The 26796-nt window shown below is 41.8% G+C and overlaps 2 protein-coding genes across 7 annotated transcripts in view; one reads left to right on the top strand and one right to left on the bottom strand.

The window, feature by feature from the left end:
• Positions 1-16032, bottom strand: part of tpgs2 (tubulin polyglutamylase complex subunit 2) — a 51472-nt gene extending 35440 nt beyond the window's left edge. For both annotated transcript variants that reach the window (XM_060829562.1, XM_060829569.1), the window contains exons 1-2: positions 15852-16032; positions 6068-6147 (exon numbers count right to left, since the gene is read on the bottom strand). In XM_060829562.1, coding sequence (XP_060685545.1) covers positions 6068-6147; positions 15852-15924 — 153 coding nt within the window. In that variant the 5' untranslated portion in view covers positions 15925-16032. The remainder of the gene's footprint in view (positions 1-6067; positions 6148-15851) is intronic.
• An 898-nt stretch (positions 16033-16930) lies between these two features.
• Positions 16931-26796, top strand: part of kiaa1328 (KIAA1328 ortholog) — a 179900-nt gene continuing 170034 nt past the window's right edge. For 3 of the 5 annotated variants that reach the window (XR_009645001.1, XR_009645000.1, XM_060829544.1), the window contains exon 1: positions 16937-16991. Coding sequence is in view for 1 of the 5 variants with exons in the window: in XM_060829544.1 (XP_060685527.1) it covers positions 16943-16991 (49 nt within the window). In the remaining 4 variants the exon portion in view is untranslated. Of the gene's footprint in view, positions 16992-26796 lie in introns of all 5 variants that reach the window. The other 2 variants (XM_060829546.1, XM_060829545.1) reach the window with 2 other exon arrangements.

The raw sequence follows: 26796 nt of genomic DNA, 5'->3' as shown, positions 1-26796 counted from the left end.
GGGACCCACCAGCAATTAAATTTAAGGTTTAGAAAAGGATAGGAAGGAAGATAGTACTATCTTTGGAGCATGTCCTATATGGATTGTGGGCACTGGACCAGAAGGCTCCTTTCATTCCTTCCTCCCTTCCTAGACCTTAAAATCCCTCATCTCCTGAAATGCTTGAAATCTCTTCAACCAATATCACAGTTTTACTTGGGTCTGAGCGTTCATTGTTGCAGGGACACTTTGTGCAGAGAGACAGCCTTCCAGCTCAAGGATTGGACCAAGCTGCATTTCAGGGTTCCTTGTTTACTGTCTCAGCACTAAGTTGGTCAGTGCTGACCTGCAAGTTCGTAGTATCCATACTTTGAAGTGTTAAAAATAATCTCTCACAGAGTACGCGTATCTGTGTGTGTGTGAATATAAAGGGGTATAAGTCTGTGAGGGTGCGAGTATGTATGTGAGAGGGTATCGGTCTGCAGAAGTGTGCGTGTATGTGTGTCTGTAGTGCAGTGGGTCCTTTTGTACTCACACTCACACACATACACATACTCTCTCACAGACACTCATGCCCCTCCACACCCACACTATACATAAGTTTGTGGGGTGAATTTGTACTTGCAGAATTACATTTTATTTTGCTCAAAAACTGCATGAATCCATATAAGATTCTGTAAATCCCTTTTTTAGAAATAGAATCAATCTGAACACTGGGGCACAGACAGCCTCACACAGGGCACCTCACACCTTCAATGCATTATCTGGGCCAACATTGCACCTATTGTTACAATTCACTTGAGAATGTAACTTTTTAAAAAAAAGTTCTGGGATTTACATATGTAAGAACTGAAACCAATATGGTCATTCTAAAATATGAGAGACTTAAACAATCTAGTCTTTTTCAATATATCATTTCAGTTGCATCACACTGTAAGCCATTGCTAATAAATTCTGTCTTGATGTTCTTATACTCCGCAACCACCTGATGAAGGAGCAGCTAGTATTTCCAAATAAACCTGTTGCACTATAACCTGCTGTTGTGTGATTTTTAACTTACACCCCAGTCCGAGACTGGCACCTCCAAATCATAGTTTGCAGTGTCATTGTTGTTCGCAAATTGGGTCTGTAATCCGTTTGGGCTGGTCATGGTCAAGGGATATGTCTAATTACAGTCCGGGGACTCAGCAGTCCTGGCAGGGCACTTTGCAAGCAGTAAAAAATGAACTACATACCATTGCTACAATTATAAAATGCCTGAGACAACAACCTTGGTTGGTGAAATCAGCATCAATTTGATGTGTGAAAATGTGAATCCAAATCTGCTAAATTCTAGGACATTGAAGGGTCAAATACACAAAGAATGCATTTACAAATTCCAATAATTTCATTCACTCTATGTGCACTGCAAATACGCAAAGTGCTTAAGGTTCAAATGCTGGTTAAAGCTGATTTGCATCATGCCGCTGGTCCTTGTAAATTGAACATGGCAAACATCAGCAAAAAGCAGTAATGACTTATTTAACCATGATGCTATGTAATACAATTCTATATTCTGTATGTACAGCATGATGCTCTATCATTTAAAATATTGTATTGGCAGCAGTTACAAGTGCTTTGTTAAAAGTGAAAAATGTCACAAGTCTAAACAACCATCAATACAATTGTTCCTTTGACAGAATGCTTAGATTTGTTCATTTTTTTTGGATTAGTAATGCACTGACATCTTCTATTTATTATAGATGTTTTCTCTCAAGTTTAGTATACCAAGTGAGAATTGTTACGACACGGGATTCCAAAAGGCATCCCTTTAAATTGATATAGCTCATTTGTTAGCCTAGCCACAACTCTGTTCAACTCTGAGTCTTTGAAATGTGGTGGATGCGTTCTTCATTCCATTCATGACATAGCCCACTTGGAGATACAAACGCAAAAATTTATTTCACTGCCAGTAACTATGCAATAAGTTGCACTTGGTGACGTAACAGGCTTGTCCGATTTTCTCATATTGTCCTCCAATCTAAGAGTTGGATATCAGTCTGATTTTGTAATGGTGTTGATCTTCCGATAATGTACACAGAATCATTGAGTCCCATTCAGTTTGGGGACTAAGACAATCGGCAAACTCCACTCATCCTGGCTTGATGATATCCTCATCAAGAATGGCCTCCATCTCCTTCGGGACCTGTCTGAATTTGAACGGATTAAACCGATAGGGGTGTTGTTTTATTGGAGCAGTATTCCCTTCGTCTACTTCATGTACAAAAGCATTAGTCCTCCCTGTCTTACATATGTCCATATACTGCAGTAAAAAAATCTTTCAACTGCGTTCTATGCTCAAGAGCTAGATAGCTTACTAACCTATCCCACTCCTCAAGGACTTCTTCATTTTTAATTTATTTTGAGACACATCAAAATTCACATCACCTAGATTTGATTCCTCACTCTGCGAGGCAGTAACTAACACCTGTTTCTCCAGTTCTTTCTCTCTACTAATAACATGGTTTCAACATGTTCACATAACATACCTGATGCCTTTTCGTTTTCTATCTGGCATCTTTTCTAGATAGTTCACTTAACTCAATTTTTCCTCAATTTGATAGGGACCACTAAACCTGGCTTTGAAGGGATCTCCTATCACTGGTAACAATACTAACAAGTCTTCCCCCTTGAGAAAACGTCTGGGTCTCAGAGCTTTTGTCTGCCACCTGTTTCATTCTACACTGTGCCTTCTTTTGGTGCTGTTTAGCTAAGTCACCTATTTGATTTAGTCTCTCCCTCACCTCCGATACATAATCTAAGTGTGAGATTTCTGATTTTGGTCCTGTCAATTTTTCTTTAATTAATTTTAAAGGGCCTCTCACTTCATGCCCAAATATTAACTCAAAGGGAGTGAACTGAGTAGATTCATTTGGAGCATCTCTAATGGCAAACATTACAAATGGGATACCTTTATCCTAATCATGTAATCCTTACAGTATGCTCTCAACATGGTCTTCAAGGTGTGATGCCACCTTTCTAAAGCTCCCTGGGATTCAGGATGATACGCACTGGATTTAAAGTGCTGTACACCTATGCGATCCATAACCTCCTTAAAACAACCTAGCAGTAAACTTTGACCCTTGGTCCAACTGAATACCTTTGGGTATCCCATACCGTGTGAAGAAAGCTACTAGTTCCTCTACCACCTTTTTTGCTGTGATACTCTGTAATGGAATTGCCTCCGGAAATCTGAAAGACACATCCATTATGGTTCACAAGTACTGGTTCTCACTTTTAGTTCTTGGGAGGGGACCTACACAATCAATTTTAACCCATGTGACAAGCTCTTCAAACGCAGGAATTGGCACAAAAGGTGCTGGTTTTATTACCGCATGTGGCTTACCTACTATTTGGCATGTATGACACATACGGCAAAAGTTCACCGCATCTTCGCGCATTCCAGGCCAATAAAAATGTTTTTGTACCTTAGCCTGGGTCTTTCGTACACCTAGGTAGACCTCTTACAGGTAGTTCATGTGCTACCCGTAAGACCTCCTGCCTGTATGATCCTGGCAACAAAGTCTGGTGCACTTCAGCCCATTTCTCCTCTGCAGTAACCTGCCATGGTGTCTATTTCCGTCTTAGGATTCTATCTTTCAGATAATAACCCTCCTGAATATTCTCTTCCTCCTTTTTGGAGTACGTATCCACATATATATCTTTTATCGTCTTGTCTTGCTGATGCAAGTCTCTAAACCTTTCAGGACTAAACACTTCTGTCGGACTCTCTGCCTGTTCAGGTTTCCCTGCACCATTACGTCAAACAGGGTGTCTCTAACTGAACCTCAACTTCTTCATTTTTCTCTTTACTTTTCACATCATGCTGTGACTTATGAACATGGGATCTGAATACTACATAGTCTGGGAAAATACCAGGATACTTCTACTTTAACCACTCAGCTTATTGGTCTTCCTTGGGCTTTTCTATAACAGTGGGGTCACTCCCACCTTGGATCCTGCCAAGTCATTCCCAAGAAAAAACTGAATTCTTGGAACTGATACTCCGTCAATCACTTCCACTGTTACTTCTTCAGTCTTGAGTTGGCACTCCAACCTGATCTTACATAGGGGAACACTAAATTTCTGTCCATCTATCTCACAAATCGGCACACTCTTGGGTAACAGATCAGAAAGAATGCATATTTGCTCATCTCTCATTATCAGTGACTGGTTAGATCCTGTATCTCTCAAAATTATACCTTCTTGCCCTTCTTTCCCTGTTCTTTCTGATTAAACTTTACCCAGAGGTGGATTCTTTGTAGATATCAGGTACTAACTCCATACCCAGCTCCTGCCTAGGCTGTGCACTCTCCTGCAGCTTCTCTGCTCTTTCTAGGGTCTTTTTTACTACCTTCACTAATGCCACTGGCTTAGCTTCTTTTACCACATTCTTCCCCATCGTGCCTTTCTTTAATGACCAGCATTGTGACTTTACCACATGTACCACTTTACTACAGTGGAAACACTGAGGCCATTCACCTCCTTTCCACCCTCTTGAGCTTTTTTATTATCCTGTGGTAAATTCTTATCTGTATTCTCTATTCTTGGTTTCGTAGTGTGGGATCTCCCCTTCGCTCAACTTCTGTCCCTCACAGGACAAAATTCTGGTCAGATGCTTGTCTTATGCACCAACATGTATTCATCTGCTAATTCTGCAGCCCTTCTCATTTCCTGAACTTTCTGCTCCGCCATGTGAATTCTTACCATTTCTGGAAGTGAGTTTTTAAACTCCTCCAGCAGAATAATCTCTGAGAGCCTCAAGGGTCTTACCTATTTTTAAAGCACACACCTAGCTATCAAAATGACTATGTTTAATTCTTTCGAGCTCAACATAAGTCTGACCTGGTTCCTTCTGAACCACTGCCAATAAGCTTCTGGTACCAATTCATAAGCACTTAAAATAGCCTATTTAACCACTTCATAATATCTTGACCCTTCATCTGACAGTGTGGCAAATACCTCACTAGCTCTGCCTACCAGTTTAGTCTGAACTAGTATTACCCATAAATCCTGTGACCACTTCATCTGCCTATTCACTTTTTCAATTGAAATAAAAAAGGCTTCAATATCTTTCTCATTTAATGTGGAAGAATCTTGACATTTAAATCTGTATAAACCAATTCAAAACTCTGAAGAAAGCCCCCAAATTGGTGTGACACGTGGTAACCCCCCCCCCACCCCCCGCCTGGCTAATTTAAACCAGCAACACAGAAATGATTTAGCCTGTGCTGTAATCTGTTAAAATTCGACAGGCCAATAACTATCTCAAAGGTCACTACTTAAAGTAAAAATTATCAACTTTTTAAAAAAAACTAACAGAGAATACTTAACTAACAACTATTTATAACTCCTTTCTCTAACCTATCTTTTACTTTCTCTTCTATAATACTGGCCCGATTAAATGTCTGATTAAGATTGACCAAAAAATTCAAATTTCAAAACCAGCCAACTGTCGAATCTTCTCTTTGTATCTTCCTCAGTCTTCTTTTCTTCTTCTTAAGGTTCCTGTGTCACAGGAAATTGATAGATAAAGGTACCTTTAAGAGACCTATTCTGCTGCAATCTGCATGTGTTGGTGGCTTCCATAGTGTGGTGCTGGAAATGCACAGCAGGTCAGGCAGTATCCAAGGAGCAGGAAGATCGACATTTCGGGCAAAAGCCCTTCATCAGGAGCCCTGACAATTTTAATATTGTCAAAATACCAAATTCGAACTTGATTAGAATTTAGTATCTTGGAATATAATTTAAACAGATTGGCCAAATTTGATTTTGTTTTTGTCTCATAGCAACCCAGGTACATTGTAAATTCTCCAGCACTCGGTGTGCTTTCTAGGTCCTTCACTCTCTTAGAAGTTAAAGTACACCCCTATACCTTCATCACACCTTAATCAACTTCATTCTTTGTTTAGGAAATCCAATTAACTTGATGCTTTTTTTGACAGGGGCAGAACAATGGAAGTTGAAAGCATGATCTAAAATAATCCCTTCAAATAATAAGTCAAGACTATACAATTTAGATCCAACGTTCAAATGTGAGATTGCTTACCTGTTCCCACGAGATAATCGTATGACGCTCTGCTGGTTCCTTTTCTACATATCTAACTTCTGTCACACCTGGGCGACTTTCTAAAAACGTCAAAAGTATTGGTAAATGGGTTTTGTAGACACCTTTATTAGATATTTTCCAATCGACTTGTGCATTCTGCAAAGATATGGGAAAAAGGCAGGAGATTGGCACTAGGTAACGGAATTGGTGCAGAAATAATGGCCTGACTGACCACCTTCTGTTCCGTAACAATTGTGATTCTGCATTAATATTTCAGGTCAACAGTCTTCCATCAGACCATCTGAAGGGCTGTAGTGCAAACAACAAGACATTAATGTTATTGGAAACAGCCAAACTCTCTTTTATAGACATTTCAATAGAGTTTCTGGTCAAAACTACAAAGAACAAAGATCAGTATGACACAGGAACAGGTCCTTTGGTCCATCAAGACTGCACCAACACATGATTCTTTTCAAAACTAAAACCTTTTGTCTCCATACCCATATATTTCCTCCGTGTGTATGTGTGTCAAGATGCGTTGCTAATATATCTGCCTCCACCACCTCCCCTAGCAGCACATTTCACCCTCTGTGTAAAAAACCTGCCTTTCATATTTCCTTTAAATTCACCCCCTTTTACCTTAAACCTACATCCCCTAGTAATTTACATTTCTATCTTGGGAAAAATAAAGCAATTATCCATGCCTCTAATAATCCTTTAAAATTCAAATGAGAACAAACTAAGCTTGTCAAATCTCTCCTCATAGCTAATATCATCCAAAGCAGACAACATTCTGGTAAACTGGTTCTATATCCTCTTCAAAGCTTCCACCTCCTTCTGCTAGTGTGGCAACCAGAACTGTATACAATATTTCAAATGTGCCCTAACTAAAGTTCTATGCAACTGCGACATATCTGCTGATTTTCATACCGTATGCTCCTGTTTGCCAAAGACATTTCGTGGTCCCTTTTAGCCAACCTAAGTCCTTGTGAGTTATTTCCTGTTAACTTCAGATTCATCAAGGGCTCTGTCTGTCTTCAGTTTCCTAAACCTTACATATTCTGCTATTTTAGAATCATACAGAGCAGAATGTTCTTTTGAACTAAGCTCTCAATTTCTTGTCATCCAACATTCCCATATCTTGCATCCTTATCCTTCATTTTCACAGTATCATGTGGATCTTGAACACTAGTCAATTGCCATTTAAAAGACAGCCACATATCAGATGTGGATTTATTCTAAATCTACATTTTACATTCCCTTGTTCCTGCCTAATATTGTTGTAGTTAACCTTCCCTCAATTTAGTACTTTCACATGAGGACAACTCTTTTCCTTATCTATAAATTTGAATTAAACTTAAGGAATTATGGATCACTGTTCCCGAAATGCTTTCCCACTGAAACTTTGATCATTTGACCAGGCTCATTCCCCAATACCAGGTCTAGTGTGGGCCCTCCCCTTGTTGGACTATTTACATATTGTTTTAAAAAAAATCCTGGAACACCTTGCAAATCCCATCCCCATTGAGGCTTTTGGCGCTAAGGGAGTCCTGGTCAATAAGGTGGAAGTTAAAATCACCCACCACAACCCTGTTATTTTTACATTTTTCCATAATCTGTCCACAATTCTATTCCACTATCACTCTTTGGCTGTTGGGATGTCTGTAGTACAATCCCAATAAAATGGTTGCACCCTTCAGACTGATAACAATGTTCCTATCTTGGATTTTATATGAATACTATCATGATGATACAAAACATAGTCGATGATCTTTGTATCCCGCCAGCAGATTTAAAATTGCCAAAGGGACCACCTGACCTTCCATGCTAGGTACATTTCAAGAAACTGATATAGATTAGACCAAAGGTAGTCTGACCTGGCATCAACATTTCTCAAAGGCAGTGCTGCCAGTCAACCAGGCACTGTTGGGAAGGCAGAAAAGACCCTTTTATTTATACCATTGAGAATCCTCACAAGTGCAATCATCAAGCTTGAAATGATAACTTCAGCAGGTGGATTATATAAACAAAGAGTTTTTACTTTGGCAGACCAGAATAAACACAGCATGAGGAGGCACTCTCTCAAGAAGGCAGCATTGAATGCAGAGAAGACCCTGAGAACCAATAACTTAAAAGAAAATTGCAATTTTCTTGATTGCTGATGGTCTAAGACACTCACTATTAACTGCAGTCTCAGGCCAAAATCATGTGCCTCAAAAACACCAAAGGACTCTTTTAAGCCATTTTTTACCTTTGCACTGGACACTATTACCTTTTAACTTTGTGCTTTTGTGTGAAACTGGGCCCAAGTTACTGCGCGCAGGTATTGAGATTAGCAGGTAAAACAAGTGCTCTTTCTTTCACTCAAGAAAATCTTGTAACTTGCACCTTAACAATAAAGCTATGGTTTATCTGCAGAAATGATGTGGAGGTGTTGGACTGGGGTGGATAAGATCAAGGTCAGAAGTCATACAACACCAGGTTACAGTCCAACAGGTTTATTTGAAATTACAAGCTTTTGAAGCACTGTCCCTTCATCAGGTGAAGTGAAGAAAAGTATACAGGCACAGAATTTATAAGCGGAGATCATTGGGTAGAGATAGCAAAAGATTATACAAATGAAGTGGAGTGTTGATGGGTTGAATAATAAGTCACTGCTGGTGATCAAAAGCATTAGACAATGTGAGCAAAGTGTCAACAGTGGAATTGTAAGTGAAGGGATGACCTACAATCCGATTAATTGAGGCAGAGAGATAATTACAAAAAAGTTAAAAACAAAAGTGGTGCTGGAGACAAACCAAACAGCTGGAATAACATGATAAGAGTATAAGAGTTGCAAACCAACAGTCTAACCAAAGTAACAAGGAAACCAAAATTCTACAAACTAATTAAGGTAGAGAGATCATAAAGTATCAAGGGGATGGTGTCAAAACAGGAACATAAGGAAGATTTTACAAATACAGGACAGTATGGTGGGGGTTACATGTAGCATGACATGATTCCAAGATCACATTTGAGGCCATCATCATGGGTACGGAACTTGGCTATCAGTTTCTGTTTGGCGATTTTAAGTTATTGTGTATTTGGAAGGCTGCCTTGGAGGATGCTTACCCGAAGATTGGAGACTGGATGTCCTTGACCATTGAAGCATTCTCAGATTGGGAGTGAGCATTCCTGGTGGGCAATTGTAACGCGGTATCCATTCATCCATTGTTGTAGCATCTGCATGGTCTCACCAACATCCTTGCCTGCAGCATAAGAGGTAGACAACATTGGTCGAGTCAACTAAGTACCTGCCACGTACGTGGTTGGTGGTGTTCCATTATGAGATGATAGGAACTATGTCGATGATCTGGCATGTCTTGTAGAGTTGTGGCAGAGTTGTGTGGTCGACATTGCCCTGAAGGCTGGGTAGTTTGCAGTAAACGATGGTCTGTTTAAGGTTTGGCAGTTGTTTGAAGGCGAGAAGTGGGGAACGTAGGGACAATCTTGGCGAGATGTTGGTTGTCATCAATGACACGTTGGTAGCTGCGAAGAACATGGCATAGTTTCTCCGCTCCAGGGAAGTAGTGGACAATGAAAGGTACTGTATCAGTCGTGCCTGGTGTCTGTCTCCTGAGGAGGTCATTGCGGTTTTTTGCTGTGGCACATTGGAACCGTTGATTGATGAGTTGAGCATCTTATCCCGTTCTTATGAGGGGTCTTTCAGCGGCTGTAGGTGTCTAGCACATTCCTCCTTGTCTGAGCAGATCCTGTATGTACATAGTGCTTGTCTGTAGGGGATGGCCTCTTTCGGGTAGAAGCTGGAGAAGTGTAGCATCATGAGTATATACGTGGGTGTGCGGCAGAGTGAAGTACTGAGGTGCCCAACCTTGATGGAGATGTGTTTGTCCAAGAATGAGACTGATTTTGAAGAGGTAAATCTGATGGTGGGATGAAACTTTTTGATATCATTGTGTAGTTGTTTCAGTGATTCCTCACCATGAGTCCAGAGGAAGAAAACATTGTTGATGTATGTGGTGTATAGCATTGGTTGAAGGTCCTGTGCAGCAAAGAAATTTTGCTCAAACTTGGGAATGAAAATGTTGGCATTTGGGGTGTAAACCTGGTTCTCATTGCTGCTCCTTATGTCTGGATGAACCTCATTATGCTGCACTTCTCTATGATAAGGATGGGATATGGTGCTCAACTCATCGATCGCCAGTTCTGACATGCCACAGCCACAAATCACAACGACCACCTCAGAAGACACAGGACACAATCCTTCAGCACTTCCCTGGAACTGAGAAACTATGTCATGTTCTTCACAGCCTTCAACATGCCATCGATAACGACAGACATCTCACCAAGTTCATCCCCATCTCCCCACTTCTTACCTGCCAAAACTTAAACAGACCATCGTTTGCAGCAAACTACCCAACCTTCAGGACAACATCAATCACAACGCGACACAGCCCTGCCACAGCAACCTCTGCAAGGCATGCCAGATCATCACACTTGGGAACACCATCCACTACATACATGGCAGATACTTTTGGAATATTGTATGCAATTCTGATCTCACTTCTAGAGGAAGGACGTAGTGAAATGTGAAAGGGTTCAGAAAAGATTTACAAAGATGTTTCGAGGGTTGGAGGGTTTGAGTTACAGGGAGAGACTGAATAGGCTGGGGCTGTATTCCGTGGCGCGTCGGAGGCTGGAGGTGACCTTATAGAGGTTTATAAAATCATTGGGGGGGGTGGGGGGGGAGCATGGATAGGGTAAATAGTTGGTCTTTTCCCTGGGTTAGGTGAGTCCAGAACTAGAGGGCATAGGTTTAGGGTGAGAAGGGAAAGATTTAAAAGGGACCTAAGGGGCAACTTTTTCACGCAAAAGATGGTGTGTGTATGGAATGAACTGCCAGAGGAAGTGGTGGAGGTTGGTACAAATATAATATTTAAAGGCATCTGTATGTTAATAGGAAGTGTTTTGAGGGATATGGGCCAAGCGTGGCAAATGGGGCTAGAGTAATTTAGGATATCTGGCCTGCATGGATGAGTTGGACCAAAGGGTCTGTTTCCATGCTTTACATCTCTATGACTCATGTGACTTGGCCAATGTTGTCTACCACATATGCTGCAGGCAAGGCTGCCCCGAGGCATGGTATTTCATAGAGACCATGCAGATCCTACAACAGATGAATGAACACAGCGCAACAATCGCAAGACAGGAATGCTCCCTAACGGGGTACATTTCAGCGATCAAGATCATTCACCCTTGAACTTTGGGTAAATGTCCTCCAAGGCAGCCTTGAGATACACAACAATGCAGAACTGTCATACAGAAACTGATCGCCAAAGTTTCATACCCAGGAAGATGGCCTCAACTGTGATCTTGGGATCACATTGTGCTACATGTAACCCCACCATACTGTTCTGTATTTGTAAAATCTTCTTTCGTGTTCTGATTTCACACCATCACCTCGATAGCTTGTTATGATCTCTCCACTTTAGTTAGTTTATACAGTTTTGGTTTATTTGTTACTTTGGTTAGACCCTCAGCATGCAATTCTTCAACTAAATGGCTGGATAACATGTTAGATATATATTCCAGCACCATCTTATTTTCAATTTTTTGTAACTATCTCTCTGCCTCAATTAATCAGATTATAGGTTATCGTTTCACTCACTATTCTACTGTTGGCACTTTGCTCACACCTTCTGACACTTTTGATTACATGCAGAGGCTTATTATTCAACCCAGCAACACTCTACTCACACCATTTGTATGATCTTTTGATCTCTCTGCCCATTGATCTCTCTGCCTATGAATTCTGTGGTTGTATGCTTTACTTCACTTCACTTCACTTCACCCGAAGGGGCAGGGCACCAAAAGCTTGTGATTTCAAATAAACATGCTGAACTATAACCTGCTGTTGTGTGACTTCTGACCTTAAGTGCAGAAAGGTATAGTCTAAAACTGACTAATCTTTGTTGAAAGTAACTAAGAAGATTGATAAATTAGGAGTTGGTTCATACATTCTCACCTGCTTGTGACATATTTTGCGTTGAGATATTTGTGCTCATCTCATTTAGCTTTCCTAGCTTTAATAATTCCACCAACAGTCATGTCATCAGCTGGCTAGGATTTAACTTCTGAAATTCCAAGGTGACACCTCCCCATCTTGCTTTCCTCCTTTAAGGTCCTTGTTAAAACCTCTCTTTTTGACCAAAAGTATATGCACCTGTTCTAACATCTCCTACAGTAGCTTAATGTTATACTTTTTTCTGTAGTAGCTGAAAATGTGTTGCTGGAAAAGCGCAGCAGGTCAGGCAGCATCCAAAAGCACGATGTTTTGGGCATGAGCCCTTCTTCAGGAATGAGGCTCATTCCTGAAGAAGGGCTCATGCCCGAAACGTCGATTCTCCTGCTCTTTGGATGCTGCCTGACCTGCTGCGCTTTTCCAGCAACACATTTTCAGCTCTGATCTCCAGCATCTGCAGTCCTCACTTTCTCCTTTGTTCTGCAGTACCCCTATAAAAACATATTGGGTGAATTTTTTTTTAAATTCACTCACAGACATGGACATCACTGGCAGGGTCAGCACTTATTACTGTTCCCTAGCTGCCTTCGAGAAGGTGGTCAGTTCTCTGCACAAACAGCTGCAGCTAATGTGCTGTATGTGGATAAACAATACCACGAGGGAATGAATTCTCAGATTCAGACCCAGTGACACTGAAGGAATATGTATATTTCCATGTGATGATGATGAGTGGCTTGGAGGGAACTTGCAGAAAGTGTTGTATCCATGTATGTTTCTGTATCCTTCCAGATGGAAGTTATTAAAATTCATTCATGGATGTGAGCATCAATGGTGATGCCAGCATTTATTGTCTCTAATTGCTCAAAGGGAGTCAACCGCATTGCTGTGGGTATGAAACACGCCAGACCAGGAAAGGTAAGCAGTTTCCTTCCCCTTGCAAGGTGTTCTTGAAGGGTTTTTCATGAATTTCTACAGTGAATCTTGGAAATAGTACACATTGCTGCTACTGAGTACCAGGGGTGGAGGGAGTCGATGTTGCTCCAACCAAGGGAGCTGCTTTGTCCATGATGGTGTCAAGCTTCTGGAGTTCTGTTGGTGCTGCACTCATATGCACAGGAGTAGGCCATTCAGCCCCTTGAAAATATTCCACTATTCAATGATATTGTTGCTGATGTGTGGCCAAATTGTTTATATCTACCTTTGGCCCATACCTCTGTCTCTTGCTTTAATAAAAAGTTATCTATCTCAGATTTAAAATTAACAACTGACCCAGGATCCATTGCTATTTGTGGAAGAGTGTGCCAAACATCTATCACCTTTCGTGTGTAGAAATGTATCCTTCCACTCTGCCGTTACCTATGCTGGGTAGTGGGACAGGGCATATCTAGGGGTGGTGATGATGGTATCTGGGATATTGCCTGTAAGTTATGATTCAGTGAGTGTGGCCATGACAACTGTTGCCTGACTAGTCTGAGAGACAGCTCTCCTAACTTTGGCAGTTGCCTCCAGATGTTAATAAAGTGGACCTTTCAGGGTCAACAGGGTTGATTTCACACCTCCTCCCTCACCTCTATCCAAGGCCCTAAGGGAGCTTTCCACATCCATTAAAGTTTTACTTGCATATCCACTAATATCATTTATTGTATCCATTGCTCCCGATGCGGTCTCCTCTACATTGGGGAGACTGGGCGCCTCCTAGCAGAGCCCTTTAGGGAACATCTCTGGGACACCCACACCAATCAACCACACTGCCCCGTGGCCCAACATTTCAACTCCCCCTCCCACTCTGCCGAGGACACGGAGGCTCTGGGCCTCCTTCACCGCCGCTCCCTCACCACTAGACACCTGGAGGAAGAACACTTCATCTTCCGCCTCAGAACACTTCAACCCCAGGGCATCAATGTGGACTTCAACAGCTTCCTCATTTCCCCTTCCCCCACCTCACCCTAGTTCCAAACTTCCAGCTCAGCACTGTCCCCATGACTTATCCGGACTTGTTCTACCTGCCTATCTCCTTTTCCACCAATCCACTCCACCCTCTCCTCCCAGATCTATCACCTTCATCCCCTCCCCCACTCACCCATTGTACTCTATGCTACTTTCTTCCCACCCCCACCCTCCTCGAGCTCATCTCTCCACGCTTCAGGCTCACTGTCTTTATTCCTGATGAAAGGCTTTTACTCGAAACGTAGATTTCGTTGCTCCTTGGATGTTGCCTGAACTGCTGTGCTCTTCCAGCACCACTAATCCAGAATTTGATTTTGCCATTGTAATTTCTGGTACTAAGGTTAATGTCAGGTGATCCATCTGTTTCCAATACTTTCTTCTTTTCTAGCAATTGGCTGCTAGATCATGTCAAAGGGCAGTTAAGAGTCAACCATGGAGTCACATGTAGACTAAACTAGGTCAGGATGGCAGCTTCGTTATAGAAGGTTTTTAGATGCTTGGAACATGCTACTTGGAGGCAGTAGAAGCAGAGATGGTAGCAATGTTTAAGAGGCACTTCACACATGAACAGGCAGGGAATAGAGGAATACAGACCATGTGCAGGCAGATGGGATTTGTTGAAAACAGCAAAGTTGGCACAGACATGGCTGATTGCAGAGCTTTTTCCTGTGTTGTCCTGTTCTCTAAAACCAGAAAATGTTGGAGATCACAGTTGGTCAGGCAGCATCCATAGAGAGAAAGCAAGCCAATGTTTCAAATCTAGATGACTCTTCATCAGAACTAAAGTGAAATGTGGAGGGGACAGTATTTATGCAAAAGTGGCAGGTGAGGTGAGGGGTTGAGGTGGGAAAGAAAGGATGTTGAAAGTTCAGATTAAGTGATTGGAATATGAGAAAGGTAGAACAATGGTGTGTTGAACTGCCAGACGGGAAAGGATAGTCCCACTGGAGTGGGGAAGGGATAAGAGGGCGACAGAAAATGTAACCAGCAAAGCTAAAAGAGAAGGAATGGTTCACAATCTGAAGGTAGGCAAAAGTGAGGACTGCAGATGCTGGAAACCAGAGTTTAGATCAGAGTGGTGCTGGAAAAGCACAGCAGGTCAGGCAGCATCCAAGAAGCAGGAAAATGGGGGTGGTACAGTGGGCAGCACTGCTGCCTCACAGCACGAGAGACCCAGGTTCAATTCCCACCTCAGGCAACTGTCTGTGTGGAGTTTGCACATTCCCCCAGTTCTGTGTGGGTTTTCTCTGGGTGCTCCAGTTTCCTCCCACAGTCCAAAAATGTGCAGGTCAGGTGAATTGGCTATGCTAAATTGCCCACAGTGTTAGGGAATGTAGTGGAACGGGCCTGGGTGGGTTGCTCTTCGGAAGGTCGGTGTGAACTTGCTGGGCCGAAGAGCCTGTTTCCACACTGTAAGGAATCTAAATCTAAAAGCCCTTCATCAGGAAGGTGTTGAACTCAATATTGTGCCCAGAAAGTTATAAAGTGCCTGGTTTGAAGTTGAGATGATACTCCTCCAGTTTGTGCTGTGATTTGCTCGAGCATTGCAGCATACCTAGGACAGCGAGTGGGACGCTGTGTTGAAATTACCAGCTACAGGAAGATACATAATATTTTCAGTCATATCAAGATACACAGAGGGAGATCAAATAATTGGATTTAATTTTACTTACATGAGTCTACAATCTTTAGTAATGTTACTCAAACCAATCTTATTATGCGTGATGACCAAGAGAGCTCAGCATAACCCTCGCCTTATATACGCCCGTCTTCACCTGTTAATTTCCATGGTAACGGTAACTGCCCTGCACTCACCTAGTATTCTGGTTACACCCAATGTCAGCCGGTCTACTAAATCCTTCATATTCTCCGTTTTACCATCTTCCATTTTAGTTTTGAGCCTTCTTTCAGCAACACAGACACAAATACTATACACTATCAACAAAGAAAAATAGATATATACTAATCCCTACAAGAATAAACCTTTCCAGGCGACTTATTGTCAGCTTTCGCCCTCGACGCAGGAAATGCATCAAACGCAAAGCCTTCTGGGTATTGTAGTACTCGCTCCCCTACGGCACTGAAGGGGGAGGGCAGAGGGCATGGGGTCTAGGGGCGGGGCGAGCACGAGACAAGAAGATTTAAGTGTCATGCAGATAAAGGTTGTCGATTTAGGCGGGGAGTGGGCTTTCTTCCCACAGATGCTGCCTGATCTGCTGAGTTTCTCCAGAAATATCTGTTTTTGTTTTATTATCTGAGAGACCCGACGGGGTTTAAGGACGGAGGCTTGTGCGGGGCTCAGAGGAACGAGGTGGAAGGGGCGGGGCTGAGGTGAATGGGCGGAGCAGAGGGGGAGCAAGTTGGAAGGGGCGGAGCTGAGTGGTGGGGGCGGGGCAGAGGAGGAGCAGGTTGGAAGGGGCAGAACTGAGGCGAATAGGCAGGGCAGAGGAGGAGCAGGTTGGAAGGGGCGGGGCTGAGGAGGAGCAGGTTGGAAGGGGCTGAACTGAGGTGAATGGGCAGGGCAAAAGAGGAGCAGGTTGGAAGGGGCGGGGCTGAGGAGGAGCAGGTTGGAAGGGGCGGGGCTGAGCGGTGGGGGGCGGGGCAGTGGAGGAGCAGGTTGGAAGGGGCGGGGCTGAGGAGCAGGTTGGAAGGGGCTGAACTGAGGTGAATGGGCAGGGCAAAGGAGGAGCAGGCTGGAAGGGGCGGGGCTGAAGTGAATGGGCGAAGCAGAGGGGGAGCTAACTGGAAGGGGCGGGGCTGAGCGGTGGGTGGGGCAGAGGTGGAACAGGTTGGAAGGGGCAGAGCTGAGGTGAATGGGCGGGGCTGGGCAGTGGGTGGGACTTATTGTGAGCTGACCGGGTGTGTTCGGTGGACGGAGTGCACGATGGGAGTGGCGGTTGTTTAAGATGGCGAAGGCTGCGAATTTGGTGAGTGAGGTGTTCTGGAGTGAAGATCGTATCCTTTTCGTGTCTTTGTTTTTAAGCAAAGCTTTTTCGTGTTTTTAAAGTTAGTTGTCAATATTTGGTTAAAATGAAACGATAAAATAAAATATAGAACTGCAGATGTCAGAGATTTGAAACAAACGATTTCAGGAGAATCTCAGGTCTGACAGTAGCTGCAGAGAAGGAAACAAGAGTTAGTATTAAAAGTAGTGACCCTTGTGTATAAATGCGATATTGGATTTTGAAACCACTTTTATGCATAATAACTGACAGTTGTATTATTTATCTGATCTATTTGTTTTTGGTTATAAAAATAATAGAAACTTCCGTCACCGTATTCGTGGTTTCTTGATAATATTTCAAGCACTTGATTTAAATGATAGGAAATGGTACTTTCTGCAGTATTTGTATAGATTGCTTTTACCTATTTTGTTCTATTCTAGAAATTTAAAGCATCGATTTATAATAAAATTCAAAGATTGGACTATAGCATTAAACCACCCCCTAGTTTTAATGATATAGTAGCACGGTAGCAATGACGTAACTAAGATTCGTATGCTGGCATGTACTGGACTCAGTTTGGGCGGATCTTTATATGAGTTTGTCCGTTGTTATAGATTTCTGATTTGTATTCGAGATTGTTGGCTTGGAAATAACTGACTCGTCACTTCTGCATCTGGTTAATTACTTGCAATGAAATAGAAAAAATCTTGTGCATAATTTAGTAAAATCTTGAATCTCATGATTTTGAATATCCTTGTCAGCAACTTCAGAAAAGTATTTACTGTAATTATATAGGCCAGTGTAACTGAGACTCACTTTGTAGTTTTAAGTGAAGCAAGCTGGAACTTGCAAGTTATATATGTTATTTACAGTGAAAGTTCTGGAGGAAATTGTGTGAGAGTTGAATATTGCATTTTTTAAAAAATGCATTTGAAGGGCAGTAGGATCTGGAATATAATAAATAAATTTGTATTTGGTGGGCCTTTTCAGGATTTGTATTAAAACAAATGATGTATGGGGTGGTGGTGCTTGGGGGATAAGTGGAGGCAGAAACCAGCAAAAGGAAAAAAAAGTGAAAAGACAAAGGGGTTGATCGTAAACCGGGGGAGAAAAAGATGCTGGATAAGTGATAAAGTGTGTGATGAGTAGTTGAAAATGGATTTTCTGTATTGAAAGCAACTTTGTCATGACAGGATCTGGCATATTTGAGTAGATAATATATAGAATCGTAGAGATGTACAGTATGGAAACAGACTCTTTGGTCCAACCCGTCCATGTCAAACAGATATCCCAATCCTATCTAGTCCTACCTGCTAGCACCTGGTCCATATCCTTTCCAACTATTCCTATTCATATACCCATCCAGATGCCTTTTTAAATGTTGCAGTTTTACTAGTCTCCAGCACTTCCTCTGGCAGCTCATTCTATTCACGTACCATTCTCTACATGAAAAACTTGTCCCTTTGGTCTCTTTTATATCTTTCCCATCTCACCTTAAACCTATGCCCTCTAGTTCTGGGCTCCCCCACCCCAGGGAAAAGACTTTACCTATTTATCCTATCCACGCGCTCGTGATTTTGTAAACCTCTATAAGGTCACCCCTCAACCTCCGACACTCGAGAAAACAGCCCTAGCCTACTCAACCTCTCCCCATAGCTCAATCCTTCAACCCTGGAAACATTTCTGAACCCTTTCAAGTTTCACAACCTCTTTCCGATAGGAAGAAGACTAGAATTGCATGCAATTCTAAACAGTGGCCTAACCAATGCCCTGCACAGCTGCAATATGACCTCCCAACTCCTGTACTCAATACTCTGATCAATAAAGGAAAGCATACCAAATGCCTTCTTGACTATCCTGTCTACCTGCGGCTCCACTTTGAAGGAGCTATGAACCTGGACTCCAAGGTCTTTTTGTTCAGCAACACTCCCTAGGACTTTATCATTAAGTGTATAAGTCCTGCTAAGATTTGTTTTCTCAAAATGCAGCATCTCTCATTTATCTGAATTAAACTCCATCTGCTACTTCTCAGCCCATTGGCCCATCTGGTCCAGATCCTGTTGTAATCTGAGGTAACCCTCTTCACTGTCCACTACACCTCCAATTTTGGTGTTATCTGCAAACTTACTAATTAAACCTCTCATTCTTGCACCCAAATCATTTATATAAATGATGAAAAGTAGGGGACCCATCACCGATCCTTGTGGCACTCCAGTGGTCACAGGCCTCCAGTTTGAAAAACAACCCTCCACCACCATCCTCTGTCTTCTACCTTTGAGCCAGTTCTGTACCCAATTGGCAAGTTCTCCCTATATTCCATCAGATCTAACCTTGCTAATCAGTCTCCCATGTGGAATCTTGTCGAATGCCTAACTGAAGTCCGTATAGATCCACCATTCTGCCCTCATCAATTAGCTTTGTTACTTCAAAAAAGTCAATCAAGTTTGTGCAACATGATTTCCCCTGCACAGTCATGTTGACTGTCCCTAATCAGTCCTTGCATTTCCAAATACATGTACATCCTGTTCCTCTGGATTCCATCTAACAATTTGCCCACCACCGATGTCAGGCTCACTGTCTATAGTTCCCTGGCTTGTCCTTACCAACCTTCTTAAACAGTGGCACCACGTTAGCCAACCTCCAGTCTTCAGGCACCTCACTGTGACTATCGATGATACAAACATCTCAGTAACAAGCCCAGCAATCACTTCCCTAGCTTCCCAAAGAGTTCTAGGGTATACCTGATCAGGTTCTGGGGATTTATCCACTTTTAAGCATGTCTTGAAATGCATAATTCATGCATATTATTACACTTCCTCCTGTGTAATATGGAAAATTTTCAAGATGTCACCATCAATTTCCCCATGTTCTATATCTTCCATGTCCTTTTCCACAGTAAATGCTGAAGCAAAATATTCGTTTAGTATCTCCCCCCATCTCCTGCAGCTCCACACAAAGGCCACCTTGCTGATCTTTGAGGGGCCCTATTCTCTCCCTAGTTACCCTTTTGTCCTTTATGTATTTGTAAAAACCCTTTGGATTCTCCTTAACTCCATTTGCCAAAACTATCTCATGTCCCTTTTTGCCCTCCTGATTTCCCTCTGAAGTATACTCCTACTGCCTTAATACTCTTCTATGGATTCACTCGATCTATCCTGTCTGTACCTGACATCTGCTTCCTTCTTTTTCTTAATAACACCCTCCATTTCTTTAGTCATCCAGCAATCCCTATACCTACCAGCCTTTCCTTTCACTCTAACAAGAATATACTTTCTCTGGACTCACGTTATCTCATTTAGGTGGTGTTCATACTCTAAAGTAGTTAAACTTGATGAATCCTGAAGGCTGTAAGGTCCTCAAATATAATATGAAATATTGTTCATCCAGTTTGTGTTGAGCCTAACTGGAATACTGCAGCAGGCCTGAGACAGAAATGTTGGCATGAGAAAATGGTGTGTTGAACAAAGAAAATTTATGGCCCAGGAACAGGCCCTTCAGCCCTCCAAGCCTGAGCTGATCCAAATCCACTGTCTAAACCTATTGCCCAATTCCTAAGCATCTGTATCCCGCTGCTCCGCACCTACTCATTCATCTATCCAGATGCACCTTAAATGAATCTACTGTGCCTGCCTCTACTACCTCAGCTGGCATTGCATTCCAGGCACCTACCACCCTGGCAACTGTGGCTGGTAACTGGAAGCTCTGGGTAATTTTTATGGACCGAATGTACGTGTTCAACAAAGTAGTCACTCAGTCTCCCTTTTTTATTTCCCCAATATGGATTAGTAAATAAACTTGTATCCTGGTTAAATTATCAACTTGTTGAGAGTATATGTGCTAGAAATGACGTGATGTTCCATAAGGATTTGTGATCATGCCTCAATATTCACTTGGTTTAGGAGATCAGGATATGGAATTGGTTTGGAATAGAAAAAGAAAGCAGTCACGAGACAATATGGTCTCCAGGCCCACTATCTATACTGTAGAATAAAATATACAAGAAATATGTACTCCTGAGTAAAATATTGGTGATAATCATAAGTGACTTCTAATATATCTATAAATAGAAAAATTCAGATTGACAGAAGTGGTTTGGATGAAGGATTCATAGAATACTTTCAAGAGTTTCTTTGAGCAGCAAATTTCAGAACCAATGAGCAGGTTGCATTTGTCCTTCGAGGTAAGATAACCCAGGAAGCAGAGATCACAATACTCTTGAATTTTGTTCCTAGTCTAAAAGCGAGAAGATAGGTCTGATTATTTTAAACCTAAATAAACATGTGGGAATGAAAACTAAGTTGGCATACTAGGCAAGGATAAATTATCAGAAATATGGTGATAGACTTAAAAGGATATTTTAGAATGCTCGGGAAAGGTGTATTTCTCCATTCTGAAGTGAGGGATCCAGCATCTGTGATTAACTAAAGAATGTAGGGAAAGTATTAAACTTCAGTAAAAACTGCACAACGTTGACAGTCTGGTTAGATAATTGATGTAAAGAACAGGAGACAGTGGAGAAATGACTAATTGAGGGATAAAATTAATGATGTAGGTTTGTTCGCTGAGCTGTAAAGTTAGTTTTCAGATGGTTTGTCACCATACTAGGTAACATCTTCAATGAATCACCGAATGAAGCACCAGTGGTGTAACCCCCTTTCTATTTATATGTTCGAGTTTCCTACGGTTGGTGACATAATTTCCTATGGAGATGTCATTTCCTGTTCTCTTTCTAAAAGGATGGTAAATGGGATCCAAGTCAATGTGTTTGTTAATAGAGTTCCGGTTGGAATGCCATGCTTCTAGGAATTCTCGTGCATGTCTCTGTTTGACTTATCCTAGGATGTGTTGTCCATTCCTGATCCATATGTTAGGATACTAGTGAGAGTGGGTCATGTCGTTTTGTGGCTAGTTGATGTTCATGTATCCTGGTGGCTAGTTTTCTGCTTGTTTGTCCAATGTAGTGTTTGTTACAGTTCTTGCAAGGTATTTTGTAAATTACATTAATTTTGCTTGTTGTCTTTATAAGGTCTTTCAAGTTCATTAGCTGCTGCTTTAGTGTGTTGGTGGGTATGTAGGCTTCCATGATGCTCAGGCATCTGAGTAGTCTGGCAGCCATTTCAGAGATGTCTTTGTAGAGGAGAGTGGCTCAGGTTTCTGGACATGTTTTGTCTGCTTGGTTGGATTTGTTGCTCAGAAATCTCCAGACAGTGTTCAATGGGTACCTGTTCTTTTTGAACACCAACCTAAGAAACCTCAAACTTAGAAAGCAGGCTGCACCACCGATGCTTCATTCGGAGGCTCACTAAAGATGTTACCTAGTATAGTGATGAAACATCTGCAAATGAATCTTCCCACTCAGCGAGCAAACCTACGTCCAGAACCTCAACCTAAGTTACAAATCTTTTCAACTCTGATGAAATTGTAGTATGAGAGGAAGCTAGCGAGGAATCTACAAATTGATGGCAAGAAATTCTACAGGTATTTAGAGGAAGCGAATAAGTAAAGTGAGTGTTGGTCCTCCAGAGATTATGAATGGCAAGTTAATAGTAAATAATAAGGAAATGATGGATCGAATGAAGAAATATTTTTCTTTTTGTCTTTATAACAGAGGATACAAAAAAGTATTCCCAGTAATAGATGTAAATCAGGAAGCGAAAGGGAATAAGAATTTATTCAAATCTTGAGGGAGTATACTAAGCAAATTGATGAAACTGTGGCATGACAAGTCTCTGGTCCAGATTGGTTACAAAAGATTGCTAATGATGTAGTTGATGTACTGGTGTTAATTTTTTTAAAATTCCTAGAATCACCAAGGTTCCACCAAACTAGAAAGTAGCCCTTCATTCAAGTAGGGAGAGAGGTTTTTAAAAAAAAAACTGTAGACCAGTTGGCTTAATATATCATGGGGCAAGTGTCTGAAGAGCTCTGCACTTAAACAACCTCCAAAGTAATTGGGAACAGTCAGTGTGGTTTTGTCAAAGGAAAGTCGTGTTCAGTCAATTCAGAATCATAAAGTACTGAGAGACATTTGGCCAATCGAATCTGCGTTGATGAAAGCTAGCCTAAATCTAAACTCCTTTCACTTTCCAGCACTAGGCCATAGCCTTGAATGTTATCACATTTCAAGTACTCATCCAAGTACTTTTTTTTCCCCCAAGGTTGTCAGGTTACCTGCCCCTATTGCCCTCTGAGACTGCACATTGCAGGTTTCCCTTTCATGTTCCAAAAGGTTTTCCTCAAGTGCCCTCTAAATTTCCTGCTTTTCACCTTAAAATCATGCCCCCTTATTATTGTTTGTTCAATTAAGGTGAAGAGCTGCTTTCTGTCAACTCTGTCCATTCTCCTATGATCTTATTCACCTTAATCAGGTCCCTGCAGCCTTTTCTACTTTCAAGAAAACAATCCAAATTTATCCAGTCTGTTTATAGCTAACTGCTCCAACACGGGCAACATCCTGGTAAATCTCCTCTGCAATCACATCCTTACTACAGTGCAGTGACCAGAACTGCACACAGTACTCCAGCTGTGGCCTAAATAATGAACACCTCCAACATAACTGCTCTGCTCTTGTATTCTGTGCAATGACTAGTAAAAGGCAAGTGTCCCATATGCTGCCTTAACGATCTTTGTAGCTGTTGTGACACCTTCGAATCTGTGGATGAGCATCCAAGATTGCTCAGTTCATCTGAGCTTCCAAGTGTCCATTTTTTGTTGAGTGCTCATCATTCTTTGTCTTCCAAAGTGCATGACCTCATGCTCATTGGGGTTAAATTCCACCTGCCCATCTGACCAATCCATCTATATTGTCCTGTAACTTAAGGTGTTTCTTGTCACTGCCAACTACTTGGCCCGTCTTCACGTCATCCACAAACTTGCCTGTCATCTCCCATCCACCCAACATTTTCTTTTCTATTATTTTATACTTAAAAAAGGCATTGAGCCGTATGGGTATGCCACTAGACATTGGCGACCACTGAGAAGGCACCACCAATTCTGGATCCAAATTGCCAAGTTACTTAGATCCTATGTGCTTTTACCTTCTTTATCGGTGCCTCATTTGGAATCTTGGGCTTTGCTGAAAAACCATATAATCAACATCAACTGCACTACTCTCCTCTGTAAGATCATAAGACATAGGCCATTCAGCCCACTGAATTGCAGAATAGATTTTATCATTTCTGAAATGTTTCTCAACCCCATTCTCCCGCTTTCTCCCTGTAACACTTGATCCCCATGATTCTCAAGAGCCTATCTATCTCAGCCTTAAATATTCTCATTGATCTGCCCTTTACAGCCTTCTGTGGCAATGAATTCCATGCATTCACCACTCTCTGGCTGAAGAGGTTTCTCCTTTTCTCCATTCTGAAAGGTTTTCTCTTTACCCTAAGGCCACGCCCTCTGGTCCTAGTCTCTCCTATCAATGGAAACAACTTCCCAAGATCTACTCTATCCAGGCCATTAAGTATTCTGTAAGTTTCAGTTAGATCACCCCCCCCCCCCCCCCCCCAATCTTTCTAATCATCTTCAGATATAAACTCAGACTCCTCACCCTCCAGGGCCAGCACATCCTTCTTGACATATGGATCCCAAAACTGCGCACAATATTCCAAATGTGGTCTGAGTAGAGCCTCCAAAAATATATCCCTGCTTTTATATTCAAGTCTTCAAAATAAATGCCACCATTGCATTTGCCTTTCTAACTACGTCCTCTTTACTTCTATCTTATCCATTCCCTTCATAATTTAATATATTTCTGTAAGATCCCTCATGCTTCTAAATTCTAATGAATCTAATCCCAGTCTACTCAATCTCTCCTCAAACCAAACCCCTCAACTTTGGAATCAACCATGTGAACCTCTGTTGCACCCCTTTGAGTGCCAGTACATTCTTTCTGAAGTAAGGAGACCAAACTGCACGAAATACTCTAGGTGTGGCCTCCCCAGCACCCCATACAGCTACAACACACCCTCCCTGCTTTTAAAATCAATCCCTTTAGCAATGAAGGACATAATTCCATTTGCTGCCTTGATTACTTGTTGCACCTGCTGACCAACCTTCTGTGATTCATGCGCAAGGACACCCAGGTCCCTCTGTACAGCAACTTCTAGCAATTTCTTAGCATTCAACTAATAGTCCTTTTTACTGTTGTTCCTAAAGAAAATGGATAACTTCACATTTATTAACATTGTTTTTACCTAGACGAAATACAATGACTGCAGATGCCAGAAACCAAATTCTGGATTAGTGGTGCTGGAAGAGCACAGCAGTACAGGCAGCATCCAAGGAGCAGCGATATCGACGTTTCAGGCAAAAGCCCATCATCAGGAAGCCCTAAACATACTATACAGAGATTTCCAGAAGTTGATTGATAAGATGCCTCATACATGGCTTGGAAAGGGTGGGCGCTAAGAAATTGTTTCCGTTAGGCGAGGAGACTAGGACTTGTGGGCACAGTCTTAGAATTAGAAGGGGTAAATTCAGAGCAGAAATGTGGAAACATTTCTTCAGCCAGAGTGTGGTGGGCCTGTGGAATTCATTGCTGCAGAGTGCAGTGGAGGCTGGGGTGCTAAATGGCTTCAAGACAGAGATTGATAAATTCTTGATGTCACAAGGAATTAAGGGCTATGGGGAGAATTCTGGTAAGTGGAGTTGAAATACCCATCAGCCATGATTGAATGGCGTAGTGGACTTGATGGGCCGAATGGCCTTCCTTCCACTCCTATGTCTTATGGTCATCAAAGGTTATTTGTGTAAAATAAAAACTTATAGTGTGGGAAGAAACATCATCAAGGAAAGATGAATGGATGCTGGCAGAAAACAATATGTATTGATGTGTCTTTGTATGATGGATAAGATGTGACAGTGTAGTCCAGTAAAAGTCTGTGCTGGTGCCTCAACCTTTTATGTTTACATCAGTGATCAAAATGCAGGGAACCAAGGCATCGTAGATAAAATTTTACAGATGACACTAAGAAGGCTGGGACATCATGTGGTGAATAAGATGTAGTGTGATTGTGGATGAGTGTAGTTAGGTTGAGTCAGCAAAGATTTGTGAGCTGGAGTATAATGCAAAAAAAATGTGAAGTTGCTCACCTGCAGGGGAATGCAAATATTGTGTTATTGAAACCAAGAATGACTACGGAATTTGGGATGCAGATGGGATTTGCACTGCAACTAATTAGGAAGGCTGATGGGGTGCTGTCCTTTATTATGGAAGGAATTGAGCATAAATATAAAGCTGTTGTGCTTCAATAACATTGGCATTGGTGAAATCACATCTCAAATATTGCATATTTTTTGTTTCCTTACATAAGGAAGGAGGTAAATTCATTGGAGGCAGTTCAGAGGAGACTTATTAGATGAATAACTGGAATGTGTGCATTGTTTTGAGGATGTGTTGGACAAGCTGAGCTTGTTTCTTCTGGAATTTAGAGGGAGGGATGACTTGATTCATGTGTGTGAGAGATCCTGAACAGTGAAGGGTCCTGACAAGGTGAATGTGGAAACCATGTCTCCTCTTGTCAGATCCAGAACTAAGGGGACAACATTTTAAAATTAGGCCATCCTTTCAGATTCCAGTTGAGGAGAAATTAACACAAGTGAATAGATTTTTGTTATACAGAGGTATGAGGATAGATGGAAGTGTGGAATTTGCAACACAGGTCAGCATGATGTTATTGAATGGTAGAGGAGGATTAATGGGCTGAATGGTCTATTACTGTTCCCACTTCGCATGTTCAAATGTAAAGTTCAGGGGATCGTAAAACTACCACTAGACATTCATGTGTTGATTGTGCAGAACAATGGAAGATAGA

Source organism: Hemiscyllium ocellatum, chromosome 1 (assembly GCF_020745735.1).
Source record: "Hemiscyllium ocellatum isolate sHemOce1 chromosome 1, sHemOce1.pat.X.cur, whole genome shotgun sequence".
Classification (NCBI taxonomy): Eukaryota; Metazoa; Chordata; class Chondrichthyes; order Orectolobiformes; family Hemiscylliidae; genus Hemiscyllium; species Hemiscyllium ocellatum.
Note: the sequence above shows the minus strand (reverse complement) of the source record. Positions and strands in the feature narration are given on the sequence as shown.